This window comes from Elephantulus edwardii, unplaced genomic scaffold, assembly GCF_000299155.1.
Source record: "Elephantulus edwardii isolate Elephantulus edwardi_28Jun2011 unplaced genomic scaffold, EleEdw1.0 scaffold00001, whole genome shotgun sequence".
Classification (NCBI taxonomy): Eukaryota; Metazoa; Chordata; class Mammalia; order Macroscelidea; family Macroscelididae; genus Elephantulus; species Elephantulus edwardii.
The window spans coordinates 7,021,345-7,036,355 of record NW_006399751.1 but is presented as its reverse complement, the minus strand read 5'-3'; the positions used below and the strand labels follow the sequence as shown (position 1 = coordinate 7,036,355).

General features: G+C 39.1%; 1 protein-coding gene across 1 annotated transcript in view; it reads right to left on the bottom strand.

Annotated features, from left to right (window-relative positions):
- Positions 1–6,031: 6,031 nt before the first annotated feature.
- The window catches only part of CCDC79 (coiled-coil domain containing 79), a 32,830-nt gene continuing 23,850 nt past the window's right edge, over positions 6,032–15,011 (bottom strand). The window contains exons 15-17 of the mRNA XM_006878906.1: positions 13,098–13,247; positions 12,730–12,795; positions 6,032–6,246 (exon numbers count right to left, since the gene is read on the bottom strand). Of these exons, the coding sequence (XP_006878968.1) occupies positions 6,032–6,246; positions 12,730–12,795; positions 13,098–13,247 (431 nt within the window). The remainder of the gene's footprint in view (positions 6,247–12,729; positions 12,796–13,097; positions 13,248–15,011) is intronic.

Sequence of the window (15,011 nt, the reverse complement as noted above, 5' to 3'; positions counted from 1 at the left end):
GCAGAGGGGGCGCTGGCGGCCCCTGCTGGCGGAGAGGGGCAGCGCACCGCGCCCGCCGCGGCCCCTCGCTCTGCCGCCGCTCCCGGTGTGTCCGCCAAAGACACCCGGGAGAAGTCCAGGCTTCGGAATCAGACTCTAATCTTCGATGATTGCATTTATCCAGCGTTCCTCGCATGCCAAAAGCTACATTATGTCATACATTATCACACCCAAAATCAGAAACTTAAGCGCGAACGTTTTAGGAAAATCTGCCTGGAAACTTGATGCTGGAATGGTAGCATCTTAACTCCAAGCCGTCTTCACCAATCTTAAAAAGCAAATAATTCAAGAAGTTAGCCTATATGAAGGAGGATGTAGCATCAGGATCAGAGGAAGAAGACTCATCAACAACTTTCCTTAAGCAGATGAAATAATCTTGCTTGCAAAGAGACTTGAAATACTGAAGAGGATCAAAGCCTTCAAATAAGGATTATGTCTCAACATCAAGAGAACAACAATAAAAAAAATCCTCACCACTAGATCAATAGACAGCATCATGATATTCAGGGAAAAGACTGGAACTGTCAACAATGTCTTTTTACTTGGATCCTTAACTTGGAACAACAATCAAGACATCAAAAGACACGTCACACTGAGGACATCTGCTGCCAAGGACCTCCCCAAAGTGCCAACTAAAGAGAAAAGATGTCAATTTAAAGACTAAGGTATGTTTTATCCAAGCCATGTATTTTTCAAATGTTTTATATAGTATCTGAAAGCCGGATAATGGATAAGGAAGACTTAAGAAGAACTGTTCGTTGTCTTTGAATGGTGGTGGTGGTGGTGGTGAAGAGTATATACCCTATGGATTACGAAAGGAACAATAACAAAAATCTGTCTTGGAGGGAATGAAACCAAGGCCAAGACAAAGTCCCACGGACATAGGACATGTCGTCAGGAAAGACCAGTTTTTGGGGAAAGAGAGCATGGTGGGAAAAGTAGAGTGTCAGAGGAAGTGAAGGAGACCCCAACAAGATGGATTGAGATTGACTGTACTAATGGGCTCCAGCGTGGCCAAGATGGTGAGGTTGGTGCAGGATGTGGGTGCAAGGTTTGGGTCTGTTTATAAGGTCGCTGTGAGTTGTCTACTCAGTGGAACCTAACAATAATGACATTGTGAACTTTGCCTAATCCTAGTCAGGCCCTGCGCCCTTAAACAAAGCTGACAAAATTGTTAACAATGTCCCACTTTTGCCTGCTTCCTTCCTAGACTCCCTAAGAGTGTCAGGCAACATCCTTCCTGCAGAAGACAGTTCCCATGGGTGGTGCAGTCTGCAGGGAGCTAACTCAAACATGGAGCATCTCTGGCAATTTTAATCTACCAGCAGCTCCAAGGGAAAAGATGGACAGTTTCCTAAAAGGCAATTTGCAGACTCCACAAACTGGAGTATCAGCTCTGAGTTGATTTTGCCTTGATGACACTGAGCTCAGGCGGGTTGTTGTTGTTGTGTACCGTCAAGTCGGAACTGACCCACAGCTGACCCTCCAATGGGTTTTCAGAGGTAGTTGTTCACTCGGGAGGAGAGTGCCCATCCTTCTCTCACGGAGCAGCTCACAGTTGGAACCAAGTGCCTCTAGACTGCACAGCAGATTCTTACCACTAGGCTCCAGAGCTCCCAGTTGGGGCACTAAGTTGCTTTGCCAACAGGCTATTTTGATATTTTTAGGGATCCAGCATTTAAGATCTAAAATGGAAGCTCTGGTTTCCTCTCAAAGGGGGATGGGAAAGTCAAGAAGGTGTGGAGGGCTGAGGGGTGGGGGAGTAGCGAAAGGAAAAGAAGAACTCCATTTGATGGATTCATAAATAGCCAAAAATGAGAACAACTCGAATGTCCACTGACCGTGAAAGGAGAAGCCAAACATGGTACATGCACACATGGAATACAATTTCACAGTGAAAGGAGTGGAGAACATGTCATGAATGGACCTTAAAAACATGTTAGATGAAAGAGCTTACCCGGTGGCACAAGCAGTTACGGTGCACTGGGGTGACCAAAGGGAGGCTGGATGTTTACATCCTCCAGAGGCACTTTGAATAAAAGCATTGGCACTCTATATCCAAAACCTTAGAAAGCCCTGTGCAGAACGATTTCTGACACACAAGACTGTCAGGACCCAGGGTCAGATCCATGCAAAAAGATACTAATTGGTCAAGTGTTAGAAGAAGTAACAACAACAAAATAACACACACACCCCAAAACCAAACCCACTGTCAAAAAGTGGTCTCCTCCTTGGAGGCAAAAATAACAAGGAACTCATGAAATATGATGCAAAATGGATGGCCCTGGAGGACATTATGCTGAGTGAAATATCTCAGTCACAAAAGGACAAATATTGCATGGGGCCACTGGTGTAAAACAGGACAGACAACAAGGCTGAGGAAAGACAGAAAAGGAGGAGAGGAATGATGTATGCTGCATTGAAACAGATGAGGGAGAGAACTGTTTAAAAGGGATATATGATTGAGTATTATTGTCATTACAGGAGTCTAGAATGAAGGCTGCACAGTGGAGTGGACTTGGGGGAGGGATTGCATAACAATGAAAGAGGGTTTTTTTCATTTTCAAGAAGAGTTAATTGGGGGGGAAGAGTGGGCAGAGAGAAAAGTGCAACAATGAATGACTGGAAACCCAAAGTCTCTGTAAATTTTCATTAAAATGAATTTAAAAAAAAGTGGTCTCCAAGGCTGTGACACTTAACAGGAAGAGACTGCACAACTTTCTCTCAGAGAACAACTGGAGCCTAAAACTGGAGTTTAAAAGAGAAACCTCTAAATAATAATCATAAGCTAAACATTAATTGTATTTACTATAATATGAAAGCTATTCATATAGGATACCAAGAAATGTCTTCAGTAGAGTCCATAAAAACCACTGGGTCTCTGTCATTGTCTCACAAGATAACTCAGTCAGATGGCATAGAAAGGCAATGTTCTATAACTTAGTCTGCTGTGTAGTAACTGTGATCTCAAAAGTTTCTGAGCAGCCATCTAAGATACAACCCTTTGTCTGGAACAACCAAAGAATAAAGTGGTCCATAGGATCAAAAGCTCAAATTAACAACATCCTCTTCTAACCCAAGACAAGACAAAACAAACAAAAAGCCCTCTATAGAGCCTGGTTACAACTACTGATGGTGTTAAGGGGAGACACATTAGAAAGTCCTCAATATAAAGAAAGAAAAATGTAGAAACCTCAAATTCTTTAAAAAGGCCAGACTTACTAGACTGTCAGAAACTATTATCCCATGATACTTTAATTTGGAGCTAAAGCCACTACCAGTGGTCACTTTTCATTAAAACAATTGATTGGGTTAAAAAATAAACCACATCAACCATGAAAACAGTACTCCTTTAAATAATCAACTACATACGATCAACATTTATATAAAAACAAAGATGATAAATCTAAATAAAAAAAGAGAAGTAACAAGAACATTGGCAGATTATGATGAAGGTAACCAATGTCATGGAACATGATGTATAGAAAGTGTTAAATGGAAACCTAATATGCTACAGAAACTTTCAACACACACTTCTTCAAACCAACCAAAACTAAATCAAAGCAGCCTCTCCTTTCTTCTCCCTTCTGCTATCAGACTACACCCAGGTCACATTTTTATCTGGGCACGTTTTACAAAGAGCTGTCTAGTGGTCAGTGACTAAGTTCATGAGAGGCCCTGGCACTGTCATGCTGAAGCATGAAGTAGCTGGGGCTCATGCTCTGAAGGTTTCAGAAGGAGGGGAAAGTGAGAAGTATCTATCTGCCTTTTCCTCAAGGGCTAGTGTGATTGTACCAAATGTGGTGCCTACATTGTAAAGGACTGAATTACAGGTTTCTCAAAATAGACAGGTAGAAGGCAGGGAACGATCACTGAAGACAGCTGCACCTCTACTGTCTGTGATTATTTAAATCTTGTTATTCTCTATTGAGTTAAGCCAGCTCAGGATTCCAAAAGCAAAACAGTTCTCTAATAATTCATCATTTAGTTTATTACCCAATCTCTCCATGTAAGGAAATAAAAGTCACTCATATCCACTTAAGTTTGGTCCATGGAGACTGTCCATCTACCGCCCTTAAAGCAGCTGAATTTGAACCACTGACTTTGGGATTTACAGTTCAATATGTAATGCACTATACTATGAGCGTCAGGGGATAGAATAAAATAAATTCCAAGTGGCACAAATCAAACTAACCTACAAGCCTATTTAAATCACACCCCCACCTGACTCAGTGACCCCACAGGACAGAACTGCACGATAAGGTCTCCAAGGCTGTAAATCTTTAGAGAAGCAGATTATTGCTTCATCTTTACCCCAAGGAGTAGCTGGTGAATTTGAACCACTTACCTTAAAGTTAGCAGCTAAATGCTTTTAACCACTATGCCACCAGAGCTCTCTAATAATGTCCATAAATCAGGAAAAACCGCACTGCTGTCGAGTTGATTCCAACTCCTGGCCACCCTCCGTCAGGTTTCTGAGGGAGCGCTAGCAATCTTGTTTTGTGCTGCCAGTGAACCCAAAGGCAAGCAGTTCAACTCCACAAGCTGCTCCGTAGGAGAAAGACGGGCCATCTCCTCCCCTACAATTTACAGCCACTGAAAACCTGCTGGAGGGTCAACTAGGAGTCAGTTTTGACTCAGTGACAGAGTTTGAGCTTTGTTCATCTTCCTTCTGCAATGGTTAGGGGATTCAAACAACAGATCTTTTGGTGATGTACCATCAAGTTGGAAGATTTGCCAACTCAAGGAGTTGCCCATCTTTTTCCTGGGGAGCAGCTAGGTACAGGTTGCTATGGACCACTGAGGTGGAAGATTTGCTTACTACAGGAGACTGCCCATCTTTCTCCCACGAAGCAGTTGGTGGATTTGAACCGTATGCCTTTGGGTTAGCAAAGCAACTCATTACAACTGGGCCACCAGAACTCCCTCTAGCAGCCCCACATAACGTACTCCACTGTTAGGCCTGGTTCCGGTGCTTAGTGAATACTGACAAATGTACTATATTCATTCTCATTTTAAGTACTAGAAGGAATTTTCCTAATTGTAAATTAAATTACTCTCTTGCCTAACAGAAATTTTATACTTAAATTTTCTGCATATTGGCCCTATGGAATTTTCACTGTGGATCAAAACAGAACTAATTTAACAAAAATTCTTCTTTCTCCAAGTAGAAACAGTTATGATCAAAGAATGCGTGCTTGTAGTGAATGGCCCCTGGGACTAGCGGAGCTGGAGGAATGACTAAGCAGCACGCCAGTGCCCACAGGGGCTCAGCTTTCAGGCGCCGACACTTGATCTCTGTGCCACGGCTGAAGCACTGGTAAGCAAGCATAATGGACCCTGCAACAGCATCCTTTAGGGATCACAGTGGGGTACAAAATGAGAGTGAGAGAAGAAGAAAATTGAGATCTAATAGTTTGACTTTTCTCTAAAAAGAAAACTAACATAAACCCATTTAGAAATGGTTTTAAACTTTGAAAAGTAGTTAATCTGGTCATAGAATGCAGGCATAGTCAAAACAAATGTACCATTAGCATATAGGAGAGAAACATTTTAATTAACAAAATGTCAAATACTTGCTTATCTTGTGGGAACCTCACTTGAACAGCTTGGGAAACCCTTTTTCAATTCTGGAGAACTGATAAACTTTGGCACCAGGTTTAAAAATACAAAAATTTAAATGTCTCAGACAATATTAATTCCAATATAAAAAACATATTCAAAGGTTGATTGTTTTTTTTTAGCATTTGAGTTCTATTCTTTAACTTAAAGAGAAAGAATATTCCCAACATATTTTGACCTTATAAAAGAATTTTATCTTAGTAATGTGCACACTTGACACGTATTTATTTTTAAATGAGTAGAATAATTTCACAGTTTCCAGAATAACAAAAACTTAATTAAATATTTTCCTATTTGCATACTCCCTGAAAGTTTAGAAGAGTATTTGTAATTTTTGTCCCTTCAAGGCACTGTATTTTAAGACTCCAAATTAAAAACCGACACAGTCCTTTTCCAGTGAAGGAGCAGCACACTTCTGGCATTTGATCAGCTTGTGGTATTTGTGAGCAAGGTCCACAGCTGTCCTTCCCTGCTGGAAGGGATAAGACCACAAAATGGAATTCCAGTGATTTCCCATTCTCTTTACTCCACTGAAAAGGTAACTTATTTCTTCTTCAGTAAAGTTTTTACGAATTCTTCTTTTCTCTGTAATTAGTGAATATACAGAATATATTAGTTCTTGAAGGGGAGGAAAATAAAGGTCTTCTGGAGATCCAAGTAACTGCTTAACCCCATCTAAGGACATGAACTTCTTTAGTGAGACAACTTCATGCTTGAGATGAACTTCAGATGGTAATTTGCTTCAGTTAAAAAAAATCGAGCACCAATTCTAATGCTAGATACTGTGACTTTCTCGATAATTGTAACTTAATCTTTTGCAGTTATACTTACAACTTCTTTTATTCCAAACCCACAACAGTTTGTAAACATTTAACTGCCAATTCTCTCAATATTCCTATGAGGACAGTTAACAAATGGCTTACCTATCTCATAGATACAGTCTTCCCAAAGGGCTCCATAACTTCATAGAATAGAAAAGAATATCAATATTTGTTACTTTAAATATTAGGCTGGATTAAGATTTTTCAAGGTTAAGGGTCTTTTTGAAATTAAAAAACAAAACCCCAAACATGTTTACTACCTATATAGGGTATTCAGTTTGATCAAACTGGGGGGAAAAAACACCACCCGAAAAACAAGAAAAACAAAACAAGGCTGCCTAACGAGAAAGGAAGTTTATTTAAACTATGTGGGTTTTCAGAATCCTTTCTCCAGCAGAGTACATGCACAGTTGGTATGTGTAAACCTAAATATTTCCTGGTGGTAACTACTAAGAACTGCTCATCCACACTATCACTGTTGACAGATGGGTGTGAATGGTAGTTTCTGGTACTTCTAGTCAAGGCTGATTTGCAGTTTTATGGGACTGAGCACCATACTTTACCCAAACAATGAGCAAATGATACGGATTTCTGCAAACTTCACAAACCCCTCACACAGTGGTTTCCTATGTGGGCTATGCTGTGAGTTATTTACATGAGCACCCTACACGCAGTAGTGCTGGGAGTCTTTTTAAGTCTTACCTTTGGCCATTTGTCCACCTAACTAATATAAGAGAAATCTCCCTGGCTCAGAGTTTTCAAAAAGAAGAGAAAACATTAGAGTATAAAGATGAAAAAGGAAAATCAACCACAACAAGATAAAGGTAAATAATCCAATAGAAAAATGGGCACAGGATATGAACAGGCACTTCACCGAAGACGACATTCAGATGGCTAACAAACACATGAAGAAATGCTCAAAATCCCTAGCCCTAAGAGAGATGCAAATTAAAACAACTCTGAGATATCATTTCACCCCAGTCAAAAGGGCAAAATTTAACAGAACAGCAAGCAACAAATGCTGGCGAGGTTGTGGAGAAACTGGAACCCTGATTCACTGTTGGTGGGAGTGTAAAATGGTGCAACCCCTGTGGAAAGCAGTATGGCGCTTTCTCAAAAAGTTGCAAATAGAGATACCATTTGACCCAGCAATTCCACTACTGGGAATATACCCTGAAGAGACCATAGCTGACATCCAAGCAGATATATGCACACCCATGTTTATTGCAGCTTTGTTCACAATAGCAAGGAGTTGGAAACAACCAAAGTGCCCATCAACAAACGAATGGCTAGAGAAGCTGTGGTATATTCGCACAATGGAATACTATGCTGCATTAAAAAACAAGGAACTCATGCAATATTATTCAAAATGGTTGACTCTGGAGAACATTATGCTGAGTGAAATATCCCAGTCACAAAAGGACAAATATTACATGATGCCACTGTTGTAGAATGGGACTGTCCTTGGGGCTGGGGAGAGACTGAGTAAGATGGGTTCAATGATGTGTACTGCACTGAAACAGAGGAGGGAGAGAACCGTTTAAAAGAGACATGTAACTGGGTATTTCTGTCATCACAGGAGACTAGAGCGAGGGCTGCATGGTGGAGGGGACCTGGGGGAGGGTTTGTAAAACAATGAAAGAATCTTTTCTTTTACTTTTCCATAATTTTTGGACTCATGTACTTATAACTTGTTAGTCAAATTTGTGCCTTCTAGGTTGCAACACCCCCATGATACATCTTCAAGGATATGAACATGTATGGCCAAGCACAATCAATAAGAGTGCATCTGAATTCCAAAATCAATCTCCATAATAGTCTATGTGTTTCCTACTGCCAAAGGGGCCCTTTAGAGTAGTGAGAGAAGATCTTCACCCTGAAACCCACAGCGTCCCTTTTCAGCAGGAAGTAGCTAAGAGAATACGCCGTCCCCTTTTCCTTATGACTCAGGGTGAAGTCTCTCTCAGGGAGGAGTGATAGGGAATGGCAAAGGATACACTGACAAAGAAGATTGATCAGAACTGGCTTTGACAAGCACTGTGGCATTTGGACAAGAACAAACTGGGAGGAGGGTAGAGAGAATAGTGCAACAATGAATGAGTGGAAGCCCAAAATCTCTGTAAATGTTTATGAAAATTAATAAAATATAATTATAAAAAAAAAGAAAAAGAAAAAGGAAAATCAATGTAGATAATGTTTATCACTTAAAAGCAGTAGAAAGCCTACAGTTAGGGACCTCTCCAGAGGACTGAAAAGCAACAATGTCAGCATGGAGACTAAGGTACACCTGATCCAGGCGACAGTCTTTGCAATTACTTGCTATGAGTCAGAAAGCTGGAAAATGACTAGGGATGACAGAAAGTTAATTGATGTTTTTGAGCTATGGTGCTGGGAAAGAGTATTGAGTATACCATGGACTGCCAAGAAAAACAGACAGGTTTGTTCTAGAGAGGGTAAAACCAGGCTGCTCCTTGGAGGTAAGAATTCTGAGGTTTCGTCTGACATACTTTGGGCACATTGTAAGGAGGGACCAGTCCTTGGAGAGGGATTATCATGTTTGAAAAGATGTGGGGACAGCAAAAGAGGAAGTCCTTGATGAGATGGATTGATTCCATGACTGGGGTAATGAGGGTAGGTGTGTCAAAGACAATAAGGTTGGTACATGATAGAGTAGGTTTCAGGGTTGTTGTACACAGGGTCACTACCAGTGGCAAGAGACTCAACTGGCTCATAATAACAACAGTAGTAGAATGTTATATTGTTTCATTTTGCTTGCTACTGTGTTCTGAGTGCCAGAAAAAGGCTGACACATTGGTAATTAGTAATATTAGTTGAATGGAAAAAAGCTATCATTCTCAAAACGGTTTTAAAATTTATCAATGAAGTTATTCCTTACTTAGCATCTACTGGGAACTGTTTCAACTAGTTAAATGATTTGATCTTATTAGTGTCAGAACTGAGTGGGTTCTAACTTTCATATATTGAGGTATATGAGTCTTTCATGCAAATCCAATCCTGACTGTTTCATTGCAGCTACCACCTCAGAGACTCCTATTCAACTGTGCCCAATTTCCCCCCAAGGTTTCTGCAGAACAGTGGGCTGCTGGTAGAGGCAAGGTGAGGAGGTCTTGATGGTTTATTCCATGTCCTTAACGTTGACAGTGTCAGAGAAGAAAAATAAGTAAAAGGGCTCAAGTCTACCCTCCTATGTTCAAATCCTCTCAAGACGCCAATTCACCCTGAAAGGGAACCCTGAGAAATCCTCAAATGCTTAGATGCTATCATGGTCCCTTCTCACTCCTCGACAGCAAGCAAATGATAGTAGCAGATGTAGGTGTCTCCTAAGATCAACAGAATCAGATTGAATGTCTATGATAGAAAGGAGAAATATATCAAGAGGAAGGAAAATGGCAATATAGCCAGACTGTAAAAAATATAAAATCAACTTATCAATTTCTCAAAGTGCCTGTCTAAATGCTAGTTGTTGTTAGGTGCCATAGAGTCATAGACAACCCATAGCGACCCTATGAATGAAAGTCTTGAACACAAAACTCATCTTTTCTCCAAGTTCATCGTTTCCGGAGGCAAGCTTTTTTTGGACGTGGATGTCACTCCTGCTTTCAAGTCTGTTTTATTTAGGAGATTAACAAAAAGCAGACCCGGGGGCTACAGACCAGAGGGCCCAAAAGTCTTTTTTAATTATGAGGCCAAATCCAATCAGTTTATACCCTGTTGTGAACTATAGCCACACACTAGTCTCAACCTCAAACCAGAAAACCCATCTTAAATTCTTAGAGCAGGCCAAATAACTAGCCATTTACTTGTCATTAAATCAAGTTTAACTTGCAAGAGATATTGGGTGATAGTCATTTAATAGTATCTGCTATCGTTGATAGGTGCCATCAAATTGAGTATGACTCACAGTGACCCTAGGAACAGCCAACCTGAACCTCGTCCATTAACCTGTGTCATCTTCATCATCTCTGACACACTCATGTGAAGTCACCATGCCAATTTATCCCGATGGGGTCTTCTCTCCTTCACTGACTCTCCATTTTCCAAGCATGATGTCCCTTTCCAAGGAATAGCCTCATCTAGCCACACATCTAAACTGTGAAAGATGAAGCTTCGCCATCCTTTGCCTCCAAGGAGCACTCTGGTTGCACCTTCTCCAAAACATATCTATTTGTTCTTTTGGTAGTCCATGGATATTCAGTACTCTTCTCTAGCACCACAACTCTTAAGACATAAATTCTTCTTCTGCCATCCTTATTCACTTTCCAGCTCTTTGATGCATAGGAGGTGAATGAGAAGATCATGGCCTCAATCAGAAACACCTTAGACTTCAAACTGACATTATTGCTCTAGGAAGCCTCTTTGTAATCAAGACATGATTATAATTATGTCCAAGTCAGGAGGCTCTATATTTTACTTGCAGAAAATTATTACAGAGCATTTTTCAATTGTTACATATTTGCTTCTGAGGTATGTTGGGAAAAAAATCTATTACTAATCTGATGGCAAGTCCTTGGCAAGAACAAGATTTCCAGCTGAACATGCCGTTATGGAAAAATAACAATTTTCTAGAGAAAATACTGCTTTAAAAAGTATGGTCCCTAAAAAAAGAAAACAAAAATAAAAAAATTTAAAAAAAAGTATGGTCCCCTATAAATGGTACTATATTTATTTTTACTTTTCAGGTAAGAATTTAATCTGGAAAAAGACCCAGATACTAAGAGTATATTTGAGATTTATTTCATGTTTTAGGCTGTGAGAAAACAAAGAATTAGTGGAGGAAGAACTCTGAATAATAATCTGTTAGAGGAACAATCAGAGGGAGGAAGGAAAGGCAACAGTATGCAGAAAGTCTAAGAAATGTGTGGGACACATCAGGAGGAATAACTAATGTGTGGCTAGAATCCTAGAAGAAGTAGTGACATCCCCCAAAAAGCACAGAGGATATCTTTGAAGATTTGCTGCTTGAAAGCTTCCCAGACATCATGAAAAATTATAAAATACACATTCAAGAAGCTGGAGAACCTCAAACAGGATAGATTTCAAAAGAAGAACACCAAGACATAACAAAAGATTTTCCAAAATTAAAGACAAAGAACACTGAAAGCAGCTATAATGGAGAACTAAGACAAAGCTCCAATTACTCAGCAGAAACCAAGACAATGGGACGATACAAATAAGACTCTGAAAGAAAAAAATTGCCAAGAATCCTATACCCAGCAAAACTGTTCATCAAAGGTAAAATATTCACATTTCCAGACAGAGAAACTAAAGGAATTTATGAAACCTAGACTCTACAAGAAGTCCAAAAGGGAGATCTTTACACTGAGAGCAAACAACAAAAGACGACCCTCTATGAGATGGACTGATTCAGTCATGGGGTAATGGGGTAGGTGTGTCAGAGACAGTGAGGTTGGCCCAGGATAGAGCAGGGTTTAGGGCTGCTGTACAAAGGGTCACTATGAGTGCTCGATGGCACATAACAACAACAAAACCTTATAATTAATTGATCCTGCCAATCACTGGTAAATAATGTTATAAAGCAAAATGTCTATGAATGAGTGTATGAAAAACCAATGATTTATAAACATTCAAGTAAAATTAAACAAAAATGTAAAAAAAATGTTTTTAAGGCAGTATAATCTTTTTTAAGGGCTTTACATTTTATATTGTCTTTCTAGTATTGAGAGTTTGAAGTGCTTCAGTTATGAATAAAAACTTCTTTGAGAAATTTCTCTGAAAGCACTTATGTATAGGAGACTAATTTTATTCTTCAAATAGAAATGTGATTTAGTGAACAGAACAGGAGCTTTCAGGGAAACTCTTGCATATGAATCGAAGCTCTGCCATTTAACCCACTGTACTTTAAGGTGGGAATACTATAACACCTATCATACAATGTTATTAAAAATTTACAAGAATTAAAGGAAACAGTGCTAACAAAACACTTAAGTGTTGGTTTCTTCTGCTCCTTCTTCAGCTGGCGTGAAATGGGAGAACAAGAAGTATGTGGGAAGAAAAAAGAAGCTTCTTTTCTTATGAAACCTGACCCACTCAAAGCTGAGGAAGAACATTTAAAGCTACCAGGGCAAACACCTATGTGACTTGATTAAAACAGTGTTAAAATGAAAAAGAAAAAAAGCCACCAGTGATGTGAGAACAACTAATCAACTATTTTCTTTCTCAGGCATACAGAAAATTTAAGTTCATTTAAAAAATTAAATATATTCACTTATTCTTCCAGGGAGAGCAGATTCATTACAGAGTTGTCCTCTTTTCCGAGGGGTCAGCAGAATTTCTGAAAAACAGAAAACATTTTTTCACACTTTCAGTATCAATCTGACTAACAGAACATCCCCTCTATAAGCATGATTTTTCCTTGTTTCCCCCTTCTAGTGGGAATGGTTAGGTGGATGAGGATGGACTTTCAAGCCACCACAGTCTAAATCTGCTCCCTGGGTACAGCTTAAATCACTGGATACTCAGAGGTAGGATTTCTTTGCAACATCACTTTACCTTCTAACTTTTAGTATAATCTTCTAGGTGAGTATTCATAAGGTATAATCATAATTACAGTTTTCAAGCTACTGAGTTAATTACTTTTGTTACAGAGAAGTGACTTCCTTAGCTCATTTTTGTATCTGTCTTCAGCTTCCACAATGACTTTATGATGGTCACACTGGTATGGGCAAGAGTGCAAGAGCTTGCTAAAATTTCGGCTATTCAGAGATTTTCCTACTGCCACGCAACCTAAAAGAAAACAAATTATGGTGATGGATAGATGTTATATGATAGCTCAGAACAGCTCTCGGAAAAGGAAGATCTTTTTTTGTCACTAAAGTAAAATAAAAAGCTCAATTATAACTACTTTAAAAAGTTCAGTCATGTGAGTAATGACAACACATGTAACACAGTGAAGTAAGTGTTGGGCTGAGTGTGTGAACAGTTGACACACAGCTATGGTGACACAAAAGAGGAACATCTGACCTAGTCGGATTTGAAACAGGAATTACTGCTAGAGAAGATATTTTTAAAAAATAGGATATAATGCAAACTTTCACCAAAAGCACAACAAAATACAGGTCAAATAAATAAATACAAAGTGAATCATCTAAAAAGAGCCAAATGTGAGACACTAGAAATAGAGCATGTAAGGAGAGGGAAGAATTGAGAGATGATTTGAGGTTGACGTCAGAGACCAGAAAAATAGTGACAGAAATGTAGTGACTTGGAGAGGGGAGAGCAATTAATAAGGAAAGATGCCTTGTTTGGGTAAGTGGTAGTAAGATATCAAAATGATTGTCCTGGATGCAGCTAGAAATGGAAGAATGAGGCAGTAGTCTAAGGTAGAAACCAAGTATAGAGATACTGATTTTTTTAAATGCTTAGCAAAATGGTAGTGAAAACCTCAAAAGTAAACGTGGAGACAGAACTGAGTAAGTGCTGAAGACTATGTCTTAGGGGAATATTTGAATACTTGAAAAGAATGGCAGAAAGAGAAAGACATAATAAACGGACAATGAATTTCTAGAAGTGAAAACTGAGTTCTATTAATCTTTGTAACCTTGTGCATACAGCTTGATAAGTGTTTGTGAAAAGGAATGGTCAGTAAAATAAAGAGCCCAGGAAAGATCCAGCTCAAACTAAGAAAATAAATTAACAGAGTATTCACTTTGCCAAAGCAACACTTCAGACAGGGATTCTCAAATCTTCTGAGTTTAAAAGCACCCTTAGAGTATTACACATTTTTAACATCATCTCAAGGCCAAAGGAAGTATCTAGCAGTTCTGTTAGACCTCAAAGAATATGTATTTATGTTCTTGTTAACCATTTCAAAACAAACCAGTACATATAAATTAAAAGAAATTATTTTTTTTTTCATTTTTTTTATTATTATTTTTGTGTGCGTGTACCGTCAAATCAGATCTGACTGGTACAGGAGGAGATTGCCCCTCCTTCCCCGGCAGAGCATCTGGTGGATTTGAACCATGCACCTCTGGGATTGTAGTGCAGCTTCTTGCCACTAGGCCACCAGAGCTCCCCTTAAAAGAAATTATTTGTATTTCATTCTTAATAACTACAATTACTTCCTACTAGCACAATTTCTGAAAACTTAGAATCACCTTGGATACTGCCTTTCTTATTTCTAACTATTATTACACATTGGCTTCCATGTGTTTGCTTTATATCACAACAATCTTACTGAACGTGTAGCTTCACAAAGACATACCGTCATTAAAATGACTGTGGTGTGATCTAATATCGACATCACGAACTATCTTGAGCCAATAATAAAGATAAATTTTTCATCTAAGATTAACTAATAGTGATGTTCTGAGCTGACAATTGAGCAACCTCAATTCTCTCCAGATACAACAAGGTGTACAACAGTATTAAAAATAGCAAATAATGAGGAAGTACTAGGATATGAAAGAGGAGGTAAAGAGATGAAACTGCAGTGTGAAACCTATCCAAGGATACAACAGAAAAAAAGTAATGTTACATATTAGAAAT